Raw genomic sequence first — 20,998 nt, forward strand, 5'->3', positions numbered from 1 at the left:
TTGTGTGTGTGTGTGTGTGTGTGTGTGTGTGTGTGTGTGTGTTTAAATACCCACAAATAAAAATCTGAAACCTAATAAAAAAGGCCACCTCCTTCAAGTCCCGAGAGCACAGTGGCTTTCAGGAGATCAAATAGGATTAGACTCCCTCTGATCTTTCACCCAAGCTCCATCCTCTTTTGCACACTTTATAGAACATAAATAATGGCAATCTTAAAAAAAAAAAAAAGAAGCAATAATGAGAAAGTGCTATTTTGACCAGAAAGCAGAAGGCCAGTTCATGCAGAAGTAATTATGGAGAGAGCAGCACAGCTTCCAAAATCAATCTGGCTGCTGCGTCTCCTCAGGCGAGAATGAGTTTGGCCCTCTTGCTGGCATCCCAGGCAGACTCTCCACGGATGTTTTGCATGGCTAAGCACCAGACGAAGAGAGAGAAAGCAGTGTAAACTTTCTGCAAATTAACACCATTTAGTTGATGACACACTTTTTTTTTTTCCCTTTCCTCCATGCCTCGCTGTTTAGTGCTAGAGAAATAAATGGTCATGAAAAACAGACTCGGGCCCTGTTTTAACTCTTCATAGGAGAGCACAGATCTGGCTTTTGGCTTCATGTCACTAAGAAAAAAAATATCTCTTTAATTTGGTCAACTCTTCTCTTCCAACAGCTGCTGACGATTTTCACACAGTGGCAAACATCCCCTTCCTGGTGTCACTAATGGAAAAACTGGTCTGCCCCTGGTACCAGGCCACGGTCACTGCCACACTCAGCTCTGGCCTCCCCATGCCTCCCAGCCCCCAAAACTCATGTTCTGTATGTCTCTAGGACCAACAGGAAGAAGATTAACCACTTAAAAAGAAATAGAATTATACAAAGGAACAAGAGAACCAAACTTTTAGTTATGGAAATTCCTTAAAGTCTTAACGTGGAGGTCTTCAGAAGGAAAAAAACCAAATCAGTTCTTTGAAAAATATCCCCAAATGTATGTCCTCCTTTCAGTCTGAGAACTGATGTTACAGAATTTACACATCAGTGAATTTGTGTAGTTGCAGCAAAACCACAAAGCTTGGGAGACAGATGAAAGTACATTGTTCTAGCAAATAAGCCAGGAGCCATCATCCACACGAGGCAGAAGAGTCTCTGTGTTTAGGGCAGGATCTAGCTACCTCAGGGTTATAAAATAATTCAGTCAGCAGCTGCTCGCACCACTTGCTGTCTAAATAAAGAGGCAGGAATGAAAAAGAAAAGGCATCCCAGGATAAAGGAGGTCCACGAATGGGCTTTTTTCTTTTTCCATTCGAGGGTGGGAGGATTCTGTGAAGCCCCTTAAATAGCATATATCCATATATTCATTTTTCTGGAGAGAGTGTCTATAGCTGTCAGAAGATTCTCAAAGAGATCCCCGACCCCCCATGTGGCAAACAGTACCCAGAGCCCTCACCATCAGCAGCCGAGCTCCTCTAACTACATAATCAAACAGATGGTGTTTTACCCTTGTGAAAAAAAAAGTGATAATATTATAATTGGTGGGCTCTTCATGCTCAGGCAGTGCGGCAGCGATAAATCTCTATAATGATTTTAAATTGTAAAATGATCCTCCTGGTTCCATAAATATATTATATGCAGTGGTTGTAAAAGGGGCTTCTCATATAAAGCATGAAAGGGCAGTTTTACGGCATCATTAATTTGGTATAGAACTAACAAGCTACTCTGAATAAAAATTAATGAATTAAGGATTAACTAAACAATGTCATTTGTCCCCCTGACAATTATAAAAGCTCTCTCAGGGGAGATTTGAGGTATAGGCTGCTTTAAAAACAAAACAAAACCCAGAGATCCGCGGGAATGCCTCAACACAGCCAGTCCCGAGGTCGATGCTGAAACGGCCTTCAGAGAGTCAGTGCTGGATGTGGGGCCCCTGGAAGCGAGGAGACGGCCCCCGGGGTGGGGGACAAAGTCACACGGCAGGGGGCACAATCCACAGACTCAACATGGGGATTGAATCAAAACCCACCCTGCAAAGAGGCATATCAGGAGAAAAGGTTCGAGTGGAATTTTCCCCATGTAAGCGTCTTTCTTCCCCAAATCGTCTGTGACACTTGCCTCCAGACACTGAACCAAGAACAGCTCTTTTTGCTCAGAAGCAGGAGACCAGGAACACCACTTACCAGATGCTGGTGGCTGGTCACTGGAGGCACTTCCAGACCCAGGGCCTCCTCTCGTCGAGCTGGGAAGCCTTACGTCAGCCCCATCTGTGGGCTGGCCGGCCCCATCAGCTGCATCTTCGGGCGGAAGGCCCATGCCATAGGCGCACTGGGGCAAAGGTCCGCTTTTCGGGGAAGCCATGAGGGGTTCCCGGTCCTCCCCAGGCGAGTTTCCACAGTTTGCACAGCCATCGGCAGAGCTGGGGCTGGCTGCCCAGTGGGGGCAATGGCCACCCTCCACTTCTTTTTGCAAGTACTTTTCGGAGGCTATGGGAATCCAATCAGTCCTACACAGGGGCTCTGCGATGTGGCAGCTTTCAGAATCAGCCAGGCTCTCTGTCCCAGTGAAGCACTGGCTTAAACTGTCATTCTCCCCCACCTCCAGGGGCTCAGGGAAAGGGGGTGTGGATTTGCTCCCAGGCTGAGTGAGGCACAGCAAAGAAGAGTCTGGGGTCTGGGAGGGCCTGTCCACATATTCGTCTTCTGTGGGAATCTGCCGGAAGGGGTCCCCCTCGATCTCGCTGACCAAAGTGAGCACCCTGGCCTCCTGTCCCTGGGTGCTGGGCCCCCCACCTACACACGCACCCCCACAGAAACCACCGCCGTCTGGACAGCACATATCTTCAGAGAACATCTTCTCTTCCAGAGTCAGCAGTAAGACACCTTCACAAATTTCACGCTGACTAGAGGCTTCCATATGAGTGCTGCTAAAATTGTTCCCTGAGGACTCCTGCTGATGTAAATTCAGAAGGCAGAAGTATTAATACCCGGAGTTATCAGAACTTGTGTCTGCTAAACATGGCTGAAAATGGTTTAGAATGATTATTTCCACCCTAACAAGTACAGACGGAACCCTCATTATGGCACATTATTTGTGTTATTTAAGAATACAGAGTGGGGGGAACCCTAAAATGGACTATGGGAACCAGGGAATCAAACTGCATTTCAAACAAATAGTATATTCACACTGAAGCAAAGCAAAGCGCTAACTCGTGTAACTTTAAAGAACACAGTATTTTGTCCATACATTCAATCTAAAGTAAAAAAAAAAAAACAAAACCACTGTAAACAAATAAGGAGCTCTAGTTAGTAGCTTTGTTTTTTCTGTACTACTGTTTGATAATTCTGAAACTACGTTCTGTGTATTCTGGCATTGAGCAAACAAGTCAATACATTGAGACTAACAGGAACCGGGCTTCGTCCTGTTGCAGAAGGGAGGATTCAAATCCAGGTAAAGGAGAGACCAAATGAATCCTGTGGTGTCGGGACCGAAACTGGGAGAATCAGGATGAGCTCACGGTTTAAAATTTATATTCTTTATACTGTAGACAATAGATCTAAGGGACATAACGGGACAATCAAAGAAATTTTTAATATCACATGTGGATCAGATAACAGTTTGTACCAAGATTAAATGTCTTGATTTTGATAAATGTACTACGGTTATTTAAGAGAATGTGCTTGTTCTCAAGAAAATCGCACTGAAGTATTTAAGGGTGGAGGAGCGTGATGTCTTCCATTCACTCTAAAATAACAACACACATATACAGGCTTACGAAGAGCAAATGATAATGCGATGTGATAAAATGTAAGCAGTTGGTGGGTCTGAGTTTAGGGAGTGTGGGAGTTTTTTTGTACTATTCTCACTGCTTTTCTATAATTTTGATTATGTCAAAATGAAAAGTTACCAAAATAACTAAAGAGTAGAGGGAAATGGCAGCTCCTTCCTCCTTGGAACCTGTCCTAGGCAATCAAGATTGGCGCTGGAACAACATAAATTATGTATGCTCACAGAGATGACGAGGGGAAGGAAGTGCAAAGAAAAGAGCATTTACGATGGGCACCCACTTGGGCTTTGAGTTATTCTGCGGGGATCAATCCTGGGATTCGAGGTTCCATCCCTCAAGGAAGGACCCCGTTCACGGTAGGGTTCAGTATTTGACTAATAACAGCCACATCAGCCTAACCATTAAAAGGACGTTAAGGAGGCACTTAAGACTTAAATTTACCTTATTTCCACTTAGGCCGCCGCAAGCCTCATTGACCCAGTGCCACAAATTAGCTAGAAAAACAAAGTAAGGATAAGAACTTCATATTATTTCGTCTAATTCAGTATTATCGATCACTATGTCAGCTCAGTATTTCTTTAAATACAGCCATCTGCAAGTCTTTCAGTGAGAGTTCCCGAGAGTGAAAACATTTAAAAGAAAAATCAACCCATTCAAAGACTCCCCCTCCCCCAAACAGAACTTTCTGATCTATGGAAAGCAAAGCGTCCTCCCCTAATGTTCTGCTGAATTCCTCTGGGCACGCTCAGAGCTACTGTTAGGACTGGAGGCATTCTCATTCCCTTCGCCGTTTTCCCCTGACCACGAGGGCCAGGGCTAGGCGCTGCGAGGGAATGACGAAGACACAGGTCCAGGGCATTGCCTTTCCAGTCAACTAGCTCACACGGATGGACGAGAAAGGAAGAGTGCAGGCCGGAAGGCTGTCAGACCCCACTGAGTTCCAGGGGGCCTCAAATCCTTTTCCACTATACCCTGTGCTTCTCAGGAGGAAGAGCTGTGTTCTGTGGTATAAACAAAGCACATCTCCCATTAACTTTTAAAAACAGAAGTGATGGGATTCCTGGGTGGCTCAGTAGGTTAAGCGTCTGCCTCCGGCTCAGGTCATGATCTCAGGGTCCTGGGATCGAGTCCGCATCAGGCTGCCTGCTCAGCGGGGAGTCTGCTTCTCCCTCTTGCTCTCTCTCTCTCAAATAAATAAATAAATAAATAAAATCTTTAAAAAAAAGAAGTCTGATCTACGAACTGAAAAAAATCTATGAATTTATGTTCTAGAAAGATAAAATTTTACCCCACTTCCACTGACCATTTGATGCTAAATTCACTATAAACACTGAAGTGGGAGGTTGTCCATTCTGCAGGAGAAGATAATCAGGTCCTGATAACAGCTAATCATTTCTATCACATGACCTCGCCCGGGTCATTGCACTTCTCTGAGTCTCAGTTTCTTCATCACGAAAGGGGAGAAACAGCGGTGCCCACCTCGTGGTGCCCGCCTCGTGGTGCCGTCGTGATTTTGTGAGTGCATGTAAAACGCACAAGCAGGGCTGGCACAGAATAAATATTCAATGTATGTCAGGTATTGCTATCATCTTCATGATTATTCTTGCTTCCTTTCTATAGTTTTGAAATTACATAAAAATAAAGTTACCCCAAATTAAAGGAAACTTGTAGCTCTTCTCTTGTAGGGACCAGTACCAGATAACCACAAACGGTACTAAAAAATGGCATTTGTACACGAGGAGATACTCATAATTACTAAGATAATCTCTCTCCTGGATGATTGCAAAAGCCCTCCTAATTAGTGTGTCTGCATCCAGCCTTACTGTACCCCCGAATTTGTTTTCTATCCTATAACCAGAGGGTGAGTTTTACTTCTCTTTGCTAAGGACCAGGAGCAAAGTCCTTAACCAAGCCTGCGGGACCATGCTTCCCTCTCCATGTTCTCTCACGCGGGCTCTGACTTTCTGCTCCAGCCGCACCAACCTTAGCCAAGCCCAACGGGCTATCAGGTCTCAGCTCCTGGTCTCCTCTGGGGGGCCCTTGCTGGCCCCGAGGTCAGACGACCCCCTGTCATCTGCTCACCTGGGGCTCTGCAACTTCCCTTTCAGCACTCGGCCTCATTCTGTGGGCCTCATGCTGCCCTGTCCGCTTCCCCAAAAAGGGCACTTGCTGTGCCCTCAGGATGGAGCCCCCAGGGCCAGTCCTGCCCCAGGGGGGCTACATGAATGGATGAAGAGAGGGCTAACAGCCTACGTCCTGATTCAGTAACTGGTAGGTCCACTGTCCTTGTCACTGAGAAGATATGGCAGGAAGAGGTTATTGCAGAGACAAAAAAAAAAAAAAAATCAGAAATCTGTTATCTCACATAAACGTGACTCCATGCGTGAACCTCACCATCTGAACACGCATTATTCAAATCCCTAGTTACCAGGTTGCTAGGGAAGTGGAGCAGCACTAAATAAAAATATTCAATAATGAGTAGACTCTTAAAAAAAGTCATTTAACACTGTTCTCTGGTTAACATGGGCATCTCCAAACACCATCTTCCCTCTTTAAAAACTTTTGATGGCCCAGCGTTATATAACGTGACATTAGTGGAAAGAGCAAGATAGGCGGGGTTTCAGGAAGTCCACGCATGTGATGCAGGAGAACTGATCAAATCACGGCAAAGCGGAGGTGGACGTGATAACCCCCTGAGCAACCAAAAAGGGAAAAGGGACCGTGAGACAACAGTGCTCTTAGAGAAGGCGATCTGACCACGAAAGCATGAAGAAATCTCTCGAGGAATCCTTTCTTAAAAATGTCGCTCTTGGGACACCTGGGTGGCTCAGTCGGTTAAGCACCTGCCTTCAGCTCGGGTCAGGATCTCAGGGTCCTGGGACCGAGTCCCGCGTGGGACTCCCTGCTCAGGGGGGAGTCGGCTTCTCCCTCTCCCTCTGCCCCACCCCAGGCTCGTGCTCACGCTCTCTCTCAAATAAATAAATAAATAAAACCTTTAAAAAAAAATGACACTCTAATAGCTTTGTGTAAACATCAAATATGCTGTGATGTTAAAAGGCACCATCGAACAATTGTTTGTGAAGAAATTATTCACCAGAAACAAGGTAACACCGGATGATTCATCGTAAGAATGAGCACTTAAATTTTACTGAAAATAAGATAACTTATTTTCACAATTTTATATTCATATCTCAAGGTAAGACCCCAATCAAAACTTTCCGTCTGCCATTTACCTGAATGCTTACCTCTATCTTAAGTGGGTGCGTCAAACATGTTGGTATTCTTGGATAAAGGCAACCCGCTCATACCTGATGATGCATGATCGATCTGACACGAACACACAGCTAATGAGTCATCAGCTTCCTGAACCTCGCATATTTTGTTTGCTTACACATCAACAGGCACCATGGGTTTTTGCTGATGTGTTTGGCCAGAGAACCATGAATTAGGTATAAAGGGCATTTTGCCTTAGTTTAACTGCAGCCGTGTCAAGGCACTTACTGTAGGCAGATCACCAGAGGCAGTCACCGGCAATCTACGCAGCTTCCAGAGCGTATACCTAGACATGTTTCTTTAAGCTTAATTTTCAAAAACCAGTGTAGACACAGTACCTGTTAGTGCTTTCCCTTTTTTCCTATAGTAAACACCAAAGACGACAGCAGCGACTAATGCCACAGATATGAAGAGAAGCAGAATAATTAAACTGGGCAAGTAAATCTGGGGTTCTGCATTGGAAGAAAATGAGAAAAAGGTGTTAAAGAGTTTTTAATTTAATTCAGTGATTATTTCCAGTTTTATTTAAAAACAAAACCCTTTGAATCAAGCCCCAGAATCAAGGATGTTGGTCTGGCGTCGGAGAAGGAGGACGGTCCCCAACTCTGACTGTAGGCGTGCAGAGCATGCTCTCAGCTCCAGAAGGGCGAAACCAACTGCAGCCAGCCCCACGCCTGGCATCGCGCCACGGGAGGCCAGCCCACGCCTGTCTTTAAAAGTGGCTACTTTAGGGGCACCTGAGTGACTCAGAAGGTTAAGCGTCTGACTTCAGCTCAGATCATGATCTCAGGGTCCTGGGATCAAGCCCCGTGTTGGGCTCCCCTGCTCAGTGGGAAGTCTGCTTCTCCCTCGCCCTCTAACCCTCCCTCTACTCGTGCTCACTCTCTCTCAAATAAATAAAGTCTTTAATAAATGAATAAATAAAAGCAGCTACTTTAGCACAACTCTAATTGTCTTGACCACGCCATCCAGTTCCATCTTTGCTTACCTACAGAAAACCTCAATCTCTCCAAGTGGACAGCCTCTGAGGCCAGAGGAAGCCCTTTATTGTATCCTTTTCCAAAGAACAACATGGCACCAGGGTTCTGCTGGTCATGAGAACAGAACCATGGCCGTCCTGCGAAGCGTTTCAGTATTTCATCTACAGTACAACGTGGACTTAACCATTTCTCCCAACCCTCTTGATTGCTTGCTTGCTAGAACCTTTATTTTATGAAGTCTCACCTCTCCTCTCCTTCTCTCCTGTTTAAAGTAACATTTTATTCCCTCAGTTATTTTCAATGTTATCTTTAAAATGGTCTTTTTTACATGCTACTCTGTGTTACTCCATAACCAGAATGCTTAGATAGCCTCCTGTTTCCCAAAATGTCAAATCTAAACCCCTGATTTTCTTAGTTCATTAACCCCATTAATCTGTGGCCTGGGTTCTTCCTGCTGCGTGTCCATTTCCGGTGCTGCCATATCTGGACCCACCTCTACACCATCTCACGCCCCTGGGTAACCAGCATCCACCCTCGACTTTCTGTCAGGCTTTGAAACTGTACTTAAGATTAACTTGATGTACAAAATGTGCCCTGTATAACGATAGCTATATTCTAACTCTGGTTGGCGACCAAAATCTCCCACAGACACCCCTACTGTGATCTCCACAATCCTGCCATATTTGGGCATTTTAATTCATGTTTGTAGCTCAATTTCTGTTCTTTCTTTTTTTGTGTGTGTATGAATACTTTATTAGTTATTCACGTCAGAGTGGGAAATTTTCAAGTAAACAACATATCTGGAGTTCAGATACTGACAAAAGTGACCATGGATAAGATGGGATGAAGAGGGACAGGTGAACCCCTTCAGACACAGCATGTTATTCGGGAGAAATCTAGAATTGCTGACTAGACTGGGCACATCTACAGCCAACCCGCTCTACTTAAACATACCTTTTGGCGGCTTTGCAGATGGCAGAGAAGAGCTACAAACCACATCTGATTTATCAGTCCCATGACGTACTTCTGTCTCCCCAAGAATGCTACAGCTGTGGAGGTAAAGGTAGTTAAGTGTTTTGCTTTTACAATCTTGTTTAAGAAAAACAAGCAACAAGCTACAAAAGGCTCTACTCCGCTAGATTGCCAGCTTCTTCAGAAGAACTGAGAGGCCTTCCTGCACGTTTGAATCCTCAGTGTCTGTCCACTCGTCAAAGGGTGGGCCGATGAATAAGCAAAGATAACCACGACCAGGGTTCTCTAAGAACCACTCTGACACTATGGTCCAAAAGAGAGTACATTGAAGAAGATTCCAAATGCTTCAATTGCCTTCGGCTGAGTGATAAACTTTTGATGAATGCTCTTTTGAAGCTGAAAACACAAAAAATCTTTTCAACATAAAACTTGGGTAAGTGGATCAAAAAATAAATATCTAATGAGAATTAATATATTGAGGGGGGATGCCTGGGTGGTGCAGTTGGTTAAGCATGTGACTCTTGATTTTGGCTCAGGTCATGATCTCAAGGTAGTGAGACCGAGCCCCGTGTCAGGCTCTGCACTCAGCAGGGAATCTTCCTGAAGATTCTCTCTCTCCCTCTCCCTTATCCTCTTGCCCCCACTCTCTCTCTCTAAAATAAAAAAATACATAAATCTTTAAAGAAATACATTGGGACTATATTAGTATTTGGCAATAAGCACGCAATGGAAGGACCCAGAAATTCCACCATATATACATATACCTAAAATTCCACTACACACACACACACATATACTCACATTAAGTGTGAAACCCAGTATATATACGAGATGAGTCATTGCAGAATTATTTATTACCGCAACAGACTAGAAACGACCTGGACGACTACCAACAGGGAATTTATTAAATAAAATCATGGTACATCTCTATGGTCCATCTCTACCAAAATAAATTACAGTACAAACCAAGAGTTGGCAGCAAATGTTTCCTAAGCCACAAAAAGCCACGGAGATCTAAGTGAACAAATATGGAATGAGCTCCTTTAGCATATATTATGTTAAAAAAGCCAAGGCGTTTAGAGTATGCAAACATTTATATAAACGGGAGGCTCCTATATGCACACACACACGTTTCTGGACAGATGCACCAGGGGTGCAGGGAAGCTGGGGAGCGTGGGCGTGGCAGGTGAAGGATTATAAACATCGTAAATCACTTTTAAGCAACTAAGGTTAGGAAAGGGAAAAAAGAAGCTGCAATTGTAAGTCAAAGATTAGGTCCAAGTGACTCTGAAAAGTAATACAGAGCCCCTGTCACACAGGAAGCTGAAGATGAGTTGGACTGGTTTATTTTCCCCATGCCGAAGTGACAGAATTTTCCCGTTCTGAAAACGGGTTTGAGCAGAAGCCTCACCAAACGGCATCAGTCTGGTGACAACCTCGAGGAGACAGTGCAAGTTGAGTTTAAGATCAACACACTTTCCTGGCTCCTCTGTTGCCACTTACTTGGTCCAGGGTTTGCATTTCTCTGTGGGAGAAAAGGCATCGGAGAAGTAGCCTACCAGGCAGGGCTCGCAAATCGTGTCCTTGTTGAGCTGCACTGTCAAAAAAACGAACGGACAAAAGAACAAGCAAACAAACAAGGACACTTAGACATCGGCCAGGATGATGTTCCAAAGGACCAGAGACCAGGAGCTGCCCCCTGTGCCTCTGGCCTCCCCAGTCCCACACTCACCACCCAAGGCTGATTGCTCCGGGCCCTCCTGGCTTCAGAGGGCCCCCGGTCCCAGCAATAGGTTACAGACTCTTGTTCAGCAAGGTAACTGGCTCACTGTCAGGCCACTAACGTCAGTATCTGAGTTAGGTACTGACCCCTGGCTGTTCAGAGCCACTGTCCTGGTCCCCGATCCTCTGTTTCCTAGCTGGAGCCTACTGCCCCCTTTGTTTTCACCAGGCACCTGTCTGCCCTCCCCTTTCAGCCTTCTGGGTTTGTATCAGTCTTCGTCTTCAGAGAATGACAGCCCTTTTCCCGCTTTTAAGGGAAACTTGCTGTTCTGACTCCTGATCAGATAAATCTTACCAGTGCAAACACTACAGTGATTGTAACACTCTTTTCTCAAACAAACACATAAACAAAAACACACCCTGCCCCCAAAAAACCCTATAGGTCTCTCTCTTAAACCAAGAGTTGGCAGCAAATGTTTTCTAGAAAGGGCCATACAGTAAATATCTTAGGTTTTGCAGGCCCTCTGATCTCTGTTGTAATTACTTGCAGCATGAAAGCATCATAGACAACATGTAAACAAAGAGACGTGCCTGTGTTCCAAGTGAACTCTATTTATACAAACAGAAGAGGTGGGCTGGATTTTGGACCCCTGCCTTAAGCCACCAGCAGTGAAAGCAGGAATTGATCCTGGTTAGGATGTTTCTTCAGTTCTCTCACATTCCTCATCAACTGTATTATCAAAATAGGACATGTCTCCAATTTCCTACATCTATTAGCCTCACTGCAACTCACACGTGATGACCCTTTGGTAATTCTAAAAAAGAAGACATTGGCTTCCGTGTGGTATCATAATCAGGCAATCGACTGGTGCCAAAACCACAATTTACTCTTGAAATTAGTAGCACTTCTGTGATTTATTGTCATAAATAAAACACTAAAATAAGGAATTAGATTTTCTTTGTCCAAAGTCAAATGGGAATTACACTCTTGATTTCTGCAGCTGTCTCAATCAGCAGGGTACCCCCCTCAACCTAGTAATCTGAGTCACCTTGTAATGACCTTAACAAAAGCCCAGTTAACATCTAGCTGCTCACATGAATTCAAACAGCTTTGTAAAATATTAACACACTCTAGAAGAGTAACCCTTAAAAACAAAGAGACTTCCTAAGAAGCCGCAAGTCACACATAGCTTCAAGGGCATTAAATCCATGCACTTGATTTCCACACCTACTCTTTGAAACACTGACCTGCCAGGGACATCCTGCAGGTTCTCCTTTCCCTTTCCCCCGACACAATCACACTTTTCCCACTTTACAAAAGGAGGCATGCTGCTTATCCACTCCAAATCCTGCTATGCCAAAAAAAACCCCCACAACAAATCAAAATACTGGTAATAGCAAAGCTCCTGCAATTCAGAGCACCTCCATACCGAAAGGCTCTGGGTCTTGTCTTAGAATTGAATTCATAAGGGAGTTGGTTGCATAGGGAGATTTATTTTAATAATTAAAAAATCAAGGGGCGCCTAGGTGGCTCGGTCCGTTAAGTGTTCGACTCATAACTTCAGCTCAGATCATGATCTCAGGGTCATGAGATCAAGCCCCGAGTCAGGCTCCATGCTCAGCAGGGAGTCTGCTTGAAGATTCTCTCTCTCTCCCTCTCCCTCAGCTCCTCTCTCCCACTCTGTCTCTCTCTCTTAAAAAAAAAAAATCAAGTCACACTTTTTCCAAGAGAAAGCTCATTTGGTTTAGTCGATACATTTGGTAATAAGGACAGACTGTACCAGTGAGACTCTGATGGACATCTTCCTCCGTATGAATTGAAATGAATACTATCTTAATTCTCCTCAACCTGTCCAAGTCTTCTGGTTTAAAACAAAATGCCTCCAAACGAAAGATTAACAGGTATGAATGATCATGTGTTGCATCTTGAAAAAACTTTTTGGGGGTACTTTCCAGAAATCAGGAAGGTAAAGAACTTTAAGAAATACTTTTCTGGCAAAAAGATATATCTATTTCTTTACTTTTAACAAAACTGAGAACACAACTGAGTTCTTAACTGAGAGATCATTAAAAACAGCTTTTGATGTCACACCACTATGTGGCCTGGACATAGAGCTCAGAAAGTGTTGAAGGAACTGACTGACACTAGTCTACCGGAAGGCTTCCTTAGCCATTCAGGTATTTATGTGAGCAAGATTCTCAGCACTCAGTGGAAATAGAATGAATGTTGAAATCTGTTACATTTTAGCAATAACAAATATTCAACCATGAATATATGAATCAGAAAAAAATCACTCATTAAGTTCGTAAAGCTTTTACAATTATAATAAGGCAAAATATATTACTTTTTGACAATCATGTAGTAACTGTAATAACAACTTAGTCCAAAAGTGTTTTAACTCTTAGAACCTTGAGCCACAGGAAAATTTTTTAAAATTACAATCTCAAATGGGTGCCTAGTTTTGATGTGAAAAGTGCATGAAAAGGTGATTAGCAAAAGCCCTCCAAGCCTAAAAATACATTAGGGTAAAATTCTTTGGGGAGGGTGAAATGGATACAAGTCCAAGGAGGGACAAACCATATAAATCTTCCAACAGTGAAGGACGACGAGTGCATTTTAAAAAGGATGATGGTGTTATCAAATTGCTACGGTGTTTAGATTCCATTGAATTCCATTTTTAAAAGTGTTACTGCTGCTATAATTCCTTGGAAACTAATTCCTTAGCAACTCTTTAAGTTGGCAATAAAAAACGTTATCTGCCAACTTAAAAATATGCCACGGGCGCATGGTTCTTCAAAATTCTTCCAAGGGCGTGCGCCAGTTTGTTTTTTTGTTTGTTTGTTTTTTGTTTTTTAAAGAGTCTGAGGCCCCCTGCGTTACCCCTGCCCGCCTAAGGGGGCTCCCAAGGTTTCCCAGCTGGAGGAGGCTTCCGGGGAGCACGTGGGCAGCGCGCTCACATTCCCCTGGAAGAGCGTAACCTGGCCCTTCTCAAAGGGCCCCTCAAGCTACTGGTTTCCCGGAGCGTGAGTGACACAGGGACGCCTCTCAAAGCCCGCTCTGGCCCAGGGGAGAGCCGCGGGGCGCACGAACCGAACCGTACCCGGGTGCTGGGCGCCGAAGCCCGGGGCGCACTCCGCGTTGCGGCGGCAACAGTCACAGTCGGCGCTCCAGTGGTAGCCGGCCGTGCAGGCGCAGCGCCGCGGGGCCGTCCGGTTGCCGGGCTCCACCGCCACCAGGGCCTTGCCTGCAGGAGACAGAGACACGGCTGCTCACCTTCCACCCCGAGCAGCTCCAACGCATCCTTCAGGATAGGTTTCGAGAACTCCCCAGTTCCCCCTTCCTAAAGCACTAAAACAACCTAGTAGGTTGGTTCCCCTCCACACCCTCCTCCGCAAAAATTAAGAGTCTCGTGGTTTTTTAAAAGTCCATTTTCATGTGAGGAGGAGGATTAGGAACTGGGGAGTGTATGATCCTAGACTATTTTGGCTAATGCAAAATAGACTCCACGGCTTCTTGGTTTTTAGTAAATTCAAATGTGAGAAATATTCTGAACACGAATGCTAGATTGAACCTAAGGGAATAGGGTTCTGGAGACTGGGGATTCATCCTGGGATCCTGCAGGACCACAGGCGTATTCAGAGTTGTGGAAACAGGGCTCAGGGACATTAGAAAAGGGAACGCATTCCAGAGGCTGAGCTGGATGACACACTTGGAAGTGAATCTCCCCAAATACTTAGAGCTACCGGTGGGTTCTCTTTTCTCACAACACATAGCAAAGACTCTCCTTCTTGTCCCAAATCTCCTGCCCTTTCCAGTTTCGGTGGAATAGAGGTCATGCTGACACACACAGTCCATCTTCATTCTTTGTTGACTCTTATTTACAATTTCACCTACTCACTAACATTTCGGTGTAACCCCCAAATCAGTACTCCTGGCACTTTTGCAGTCATTTTTGGGCACATGCAGAACAGTGGAGATTTCGAGCCACTGGCTGGACATGCATACTCTCAGCTGAGGTCAACCAAGGTCACACTCCGCCTTCTTGTTACAGCTCTTAGACTGGAAGCGAGCATCCTTTGTGTGGTCTACTTAGTGTCCCATTTTGGGCATTTCCATGCTTTTTGTTAGTGATTCCACTGCTTACAAGGGCCCACAATCACAGTGTTGAAGCGCTGTCTGCTGTTTCCAGGCCCAGGTGATGTGCCTCATGAGCAAATACATGTTAGATAAACTCTGTTCAGGCATGAGTTACAGCGCTGTTGGCTCTAAGTTCAATGTTAATGAATCAAAATATTTACTAAGGTGTCTTTAAACAGAAACACACATAAAACAAGGTTATGTGTGGATCAGTTAACAAAAATGTTGTGACCAGAGGCTCACAGGAACCTAACACTGTATTTCCCCTAGGAGCAATGGTTTAGGATTTGCTAGTTCAGAACACTGATGTTATTCTATGAATAACAAGAATCCACATGCACATACACAATGCAACACAATAATATTATCTGAAACAGACTTTGTACCCCTATAGGGCCCCATCTCACCTGGATTGTCCCAATAGCCCATGGACTTATACTCCTGAGTACATATAGGAGTTTGTTATGGACTGATGTTTGTGTCCCCTCAGAATTCATGTTGAAATCTTAATCCCCAATGTGATGGTACCAGGAGGTGCAGGCTTTGGGAGGTGATCAGGCCATAAGGTTAGACTGCACGTGAGTGGGATTCATGCCTTTATAAAAGAGACAGTAGGGAGCTTGCTTCCTCCCTGTCTGTTCTTCACCATGTGGAGACACAGCAAGAAAAGAGTGTCTTGGAAACCTAAAGAGGGCCCTCACTAAGAACCCAACCATGCTGGCACCCCATCTCCCACTTCAGCCTCCAGAACCGTGAGAAATAAATGTTTGTTGTTGAAGTCACTCGGTCTGTGCTATTCTGTTAGAGAAGCCTGAACAGACTAGGACAAGTTCCAAGGGAAAAATAAACAGGCAAACCAGAACCCTGTCTCCTTCACTGTCTCAAGTTACAGCCAGCAGGGAGGAGATGTTTCCTATTTCCACTCTTTTCAGAGCAGAGCATGGCGAACCTAGAGAAATCTTCCTGTGTCCCTCCCGTGTCCACTCTCCAAGGCTCTGGTCATTTGTGCAGCACTGAGGCCAATCTGCATACACATGTGCATAATGCTCAGAACAGACATGGACAGGGGTCACTTCCTTGGAAAATTCTAGTTCCACTACCTTACTCGATTGTGAGTGAATGCAAGCCTGTGTGGTGATGAACAATTTTGACATATTTTTAAATATCTTAATGTACCAGGTTTGGGGCTTTAATCAACTTTGGCAGTAGACAGAATGAATCTTTATTTCCAAGAGACAGCAGTGAGTCAAGGTCATTACTAAGCAGTGGGAAAGAAAAAAGACTTGATCAGATGCTTCTGCTCAGTGGAGTTTCCATGTTACCTTCTGAGGCCAAAATCTGCCAGCTGTCTCTAACCCACTCGAAAATGACGATGTTTAAAAAAAAATACTTAGGGGCGCCTGGGTGGCACAGTGGTTAAGCGCCTGCCTTCGGCTCAGGGCATGATCCTGGCGTTATGGGATCGAGCCCCACATCAGGCTCTTCCGCTATGAGCCTGCTTCTTCCTCTCCCACTCCCCCTGCTTGTGTTCCCTCTCTCGCTGGCTGTCTCTATCTCTGTCGAATAAATAAATAAAATCTTAAAAAAAAAAAAAAAAAAGGAATTCTTAAAGAAATGGCTGATTTGTGGTTTGAGGCAGGAAATGCCCAAGATGAACCTGGAAGCAAGGAGAGCTCTTAAGGTCACCTGGGGTCATATAAGGTCCTGAGGTGAGACAATCTGAGCACCCACATACCTAGTAACTGTAATAGATTAAAACACCTCAACTATGTCCGAATGGCTGAGTTTATCATATTCACATAAATCCTTTGGAGAAAGCATGACGATCAAGTCATGATTTTGAAAAGCGGTAAATAAAGCTACAAGCATTCATTCTGCCTCTCCCGTATATACTGTACTTCAGGGTAATGGAGAGTTGCTGAGGGAAGCTTCTTTTCATAAAGTGTTCCAGGCATTCAAGAAGGAATGATAGAAGGTCACCTTTCTACGGCTCCTCCCAAAAGTGGATCTAGGCCATGATGGTCAACATACCACAAGAAGAGAGATAAGCAGCTTCTATACGACCCCTGACATAACTACATTATACCAACTGAGGCTGTTTTGCAAAAAAAAACCAAACAATATAAAAAATACAAACTTCTGACCAGCCTTCTAGATCCAACAACCACTATATAGGAAATACAGGAGACAGGAAAATATGGTAAATGACACCAAGGGAATGCAACCAGCAGAAACCAGACTGTGACCCACGGGATTCCTGTAATCCACAGGATTAACAACAACATGGTTTCGCCAACAGAGAGATTAAATGGAAAAAGAAACAAAAAAAAGAGAGAGAGAGGGAAAGGAACCTCTAGGTTAAGGGACATATTTTGATTCTGATTCCTACAATTATACTGATTCCTACAATAAAAAATTAAATAATTAAAAAAATTTTTGAGTCAAAAAAACCCAAAAAACTATAGCGGTCTGTTAGTAAGACACTTATGGTTCAGGAGAAAGACTTGAGAGTCAGATCTGGCTTTGAGTCCTGCTTCTCACTTGTTAACCTTGGAAAAGTCACCCAACCTCTCCTGGTCTCTGTTTCTTCCTCTTTAAAATGGGATAGCTGTGGCTATCTGGCAGGGTTTCTGTAGAAATTAAATAACATAACATACACAGAAACATTGTGGCAAGATATTGTCAACTGTAACATGTGTGTTCCGGGATTAAACTGAGATGCAATTATATTTCAGAGCAAAAGTTCTAAACGAAGAATGTTAACACAATGCTTGAGGCAGGAAATGTCTGAAGCACTTACTTCTCGGGGTCCGAGGTCAAAAACGTCTTCCTATGCCTCCCCAAAAGAGATAGCACTACTGTATCTAAAAACAGCACCTATCCACACTCCTGCTGACATGACTGACTTACCCGTGTCGCAAACTTTATGCAGCAAGCATTTATCTTCCTCATTCCAGGTGTCTAAGTATTCATCTGGGCCACAGGGCAGGCATACACTTTCCGAGGTAGTAGTGCATTTAGAAGACATGTACTTTCCTTCAATTAGAAAAAAAAAAATGCACCAATGAAAAATACCCCCCAAAATAACAACAAAATGACAATGATACACCAACCTGCTGGACTATTTAAATGACTGCGACCCCAGGAAACCCCCTAACACAGTCTGGTACACAGGATGAGGCCACGTATCAGTGATGGGCTCCTCAGGCCTCCCAGCTGGCTAAAATAATCTCTCCTAGGGGCGCCTCGGTGGCTCAGTCAGTTAAGCATCTGCCCACAGCTCCGGTCCCGATTTCGGGGTTCTGGGATCAAGTCCCGTGTTGGGCTCCCTGCTCAGAGGGGAGTCTGCTTCTCCTTCTCCCTCTGCCCCTCCCCCTGCTTGTGCTCTCTTGGTCAAATAAATAAAATCTTAAAAAAAAAAAAATAACCTCTCCTAGGCTTGCAGTGCTTATGATCACAGCCGCCTTTTAGTTCATCCCAGTAAAAGACCATCCTTCTCACCCCACACATCCGCTGACCAAGGAAAAGGATGATGGCTTTCAAACGTGCCTAAAAAACCTTGAGGGGCTCTCTGGGGGCTAAGCAAAAATTTCATTTTATCCCTGCCCTCCCATCTTCAAGATCCCCTCTACTGTCAATCTGGAGTGTTAACTTCTTTTGTCCTACATCTATTGTGGGCCCTCAGTTAACAGAATGACTAGAGTACCACACACACACACACACACACGCACGCACACCTGCACACTCACGAAAATCACTAGATCTTTTTCCTGCATGTCTAAGAAATACATATAGCTTGAATATCTTAAGGATCTTGATGTAATGTAACCACCGTTTCCAGAACAATGAGTGAGTGAGAACCTGCGGACTTTCGCTGAGGCTGTAGAAATACTCGGCCACCTTCTGGCAGAGCAGCTGTGGGGAGGACGTAACAAGTCTGCCTTCCTCCTCTCAACAGGTAGGTGAGAAGCTGTAATACGGTTTAGGCGATTTGCAGCAGCAACAACTCCAGTACGGTTATTTCCCACCCCCCAACATTTGTCTGTAGAATACTTTTAAATAAGAGTTGCATTTTATATGTTGAAAGTTCAAATTACAAAGTGCTAAAATATGATTTTTAAAACCTTGCTTTCTCAAAAAATAGTGTTTTGGAAAACCATATTCCAGCATAAATTAAGTACTGGTTTCTACAACTGCTTTTAAGCGATTTTACCTATTGAAAGGTTTTTGTCTTCAGAGCAACACACATTACTAGCTGCCACTACCATAGAAAGTCTATCCAATCTCTTTTTTTTAATCTGGCAGGACTGAAATTATTCCTTGGATTAAAAAATAAATAAATAAATGAAAGCCCCACCCACTTCTGAGGAACAAGGACAGGTGCTCAGAAATACAAACCTGGTTCACATTTATTACAGCATCGTCCGAAATGCTCATAATGCCTCTCACGGGTACACGGAGGGGCGATCTGAAAAGTCACCTGAAAAGACAATTGGCATCGGGTAGAGATTTTGCACAAGTCCCTTCTGGATAAAATAACAAGTGAATCACTGAATTCCATTTCTGAAAAGCATAAGAAAATACCATAAATAGTCCTGAAACTGCTCTATGTGATATTACCTCCCCCCAAAATGTCACTTTCCTACAGGAGCCCACTCCCCACTAAGAATGTATAAAGCCAACTGGCATTGGCTTAAAAATCCATTTAAGCATTTAAAAATATTCTGGTTATGGGGCACCTAGGTGGCTCAGTCAGTTAAGTGTCTGACTCTTGGTTTTGGCTCAAGTCATGATCTCAGGGTCCTGGTGTGGGGGTGTGGGGGATCGAGACTGGCGTCCTGCTCGGAGCTCAGTGGGGCGTTTGCTTGAGGATTCTCTCCCTCCCCCTCTGCCCCTCCCCCCTGCTCATGCTCTCCCTCTTTCTTTCTCTCTAAAATAAATAAATAAATCTTTTTTTTTTTAAGATTTTATTTATTTATTCGACAGAGATAGAGACAGCCAGCAAGAGAGGGAACACAAGCAGGGGGAGTGGGAGAGGAAGAAGCAGGCTCATAGCGGAAGAGCCCGATGTAGGGCTCGATCCCATAACACCGGGATCACGCCCTGAGCCGAAGGCAGACGCTTAACCGCTGTGCCACCCAGGCGCCCCTAAATAAATAAATCTTTAAAAAAAATATTCTAGCTCTGCTCATGGTAATATGATGGATTATGGTCACGTGGTAGACAACTGCTCATCACCTTCAGTCATAAAACTGTAGGAGAACATAAGGAGGCCCCTTAATATATGTATTATATACCAGGGATGTCAAATTTGGTCTTATACACTTTCTTTGATTTCTAAAAGACCTTTTAAAATTTAAACATGCAGAGAATTTTTTAAAGTGGGACAGCAGGATGTCATGGGAACCCTGCAGGGTTGGAGCTCAGAGTCCTGGCTGGAGTCCTCACCACCTGCTGGCTGAGGGACCCCCCGACAAGCTGTTTAAGCTTTTTGAGGCTCTGTTTCATTTCTGTATGATTCTAGTACAAATATAATTTCCAAATCTGCCCATCTACGTAAAACAAAACAAAACAAAAAGCCAAGTCCCCTACAGTCACTCAGAGATTCTTATCACTTTGCCACAGAAAAGCTCTTTTCTGCATCAGCTTTCTCAGGGTAAGAGAAACAACAGTCCTAGTGATCGTCGGTCACGTTGGACACAGAGCAGTGCAACCCACCGACCAGCTGGGCTTGGCTGAACAGACATCAAACGTTGCAGACCAAGGATCATGTTCCCTGCTGGGTCTCAGGGATCCACAGTTACAGACCTTGCCCTCGAGGGGCTTACACACACCAGGGTGTTTACTCCCCACCCTCACCCCCACCCAGGGGCAGATGGGCCCCTACCTCAGCTGGAGAAGGTCAGGGAGTCAGGTCCCAAAGGATGTGATAAATGAGCTCAGTCTTCCAGGATGCAGAGAAATCAGCCAGAGGAGGGAAAAGGAACAGGCAGAGGGAAGGAGGGGGAGGGGCAAGGAAGACTACTTAAGTCCGTGTGAACAGTTCAAACAGGCACTGAGGCCTGAAATGGCATGTGGGGTGGGGGGTGGGGGGCAACGGAGGCCGATCAGCGGAGTGGTGGGGGCTTCATCGGCACACTGGATTGA

The 20,998-nt window shown here is 44.5% G+C and overlaps 1 protein-coding gene across 1 annotated transcript in view; it reads right to left on the minus strand.

The window, feature by feature from the left end:
* TNFRSF11A (TNF receptor superfamily member 11a) overlaps positions 1-20,998 on the minus strand; it is a 48,961-nt gene that overhangs the window by 9,008 nt on the left and 18,955 nt on the right. The window contains exons 2-9 of the mRNA XM_040632354.1: positions 19,250-19,331; positions 17,762-17,887; positions 13,815-13,958; positions 10,495-10,588; positions 8,974-9,068; positions 7,378-7,491; positions 4,208-4,260; positions 2,163-2,931 (exon numbers count right to left, since the gene is read on the minus strand). Coding sequence (XP_040488288.1) covers positions 2,163-2,931; positions 4,208-4,260; positions 7,378-7,491; positions 8,974-9,068; positions 10,495-10,588; positions 13,815-13,958; positions 17,762-17,887; positions 19,250-19,331 — 1,477 coding nt within the window. The remainder of the gene's footprint in view (positions 1-2,162; positions 2,932-4,207; positions 4,261-7,377; positions 7,492-8,973; positions 9,069-10,494; positions 10,589-13,814; positions 13,959-17,761; positions 17,888-19,249; positions 19,332-20,998) is intronic.

This window comes from Ursus maritimus, unplaced genomic scaffold (assembly GCF_017311325.1).
Source record: "Ursus maritimus isolate PB19 unplaced genomic scaffold, ASM1731132v1 scaffold_18, whole genome shotgun sequence".
Taxonomy (NCBI): domain Eukaryota; kingdom Metazoa; phylum Chordata; class Mammalia; order Carnivora; family Ursidae; genus Ursus; species Ursus maritimus.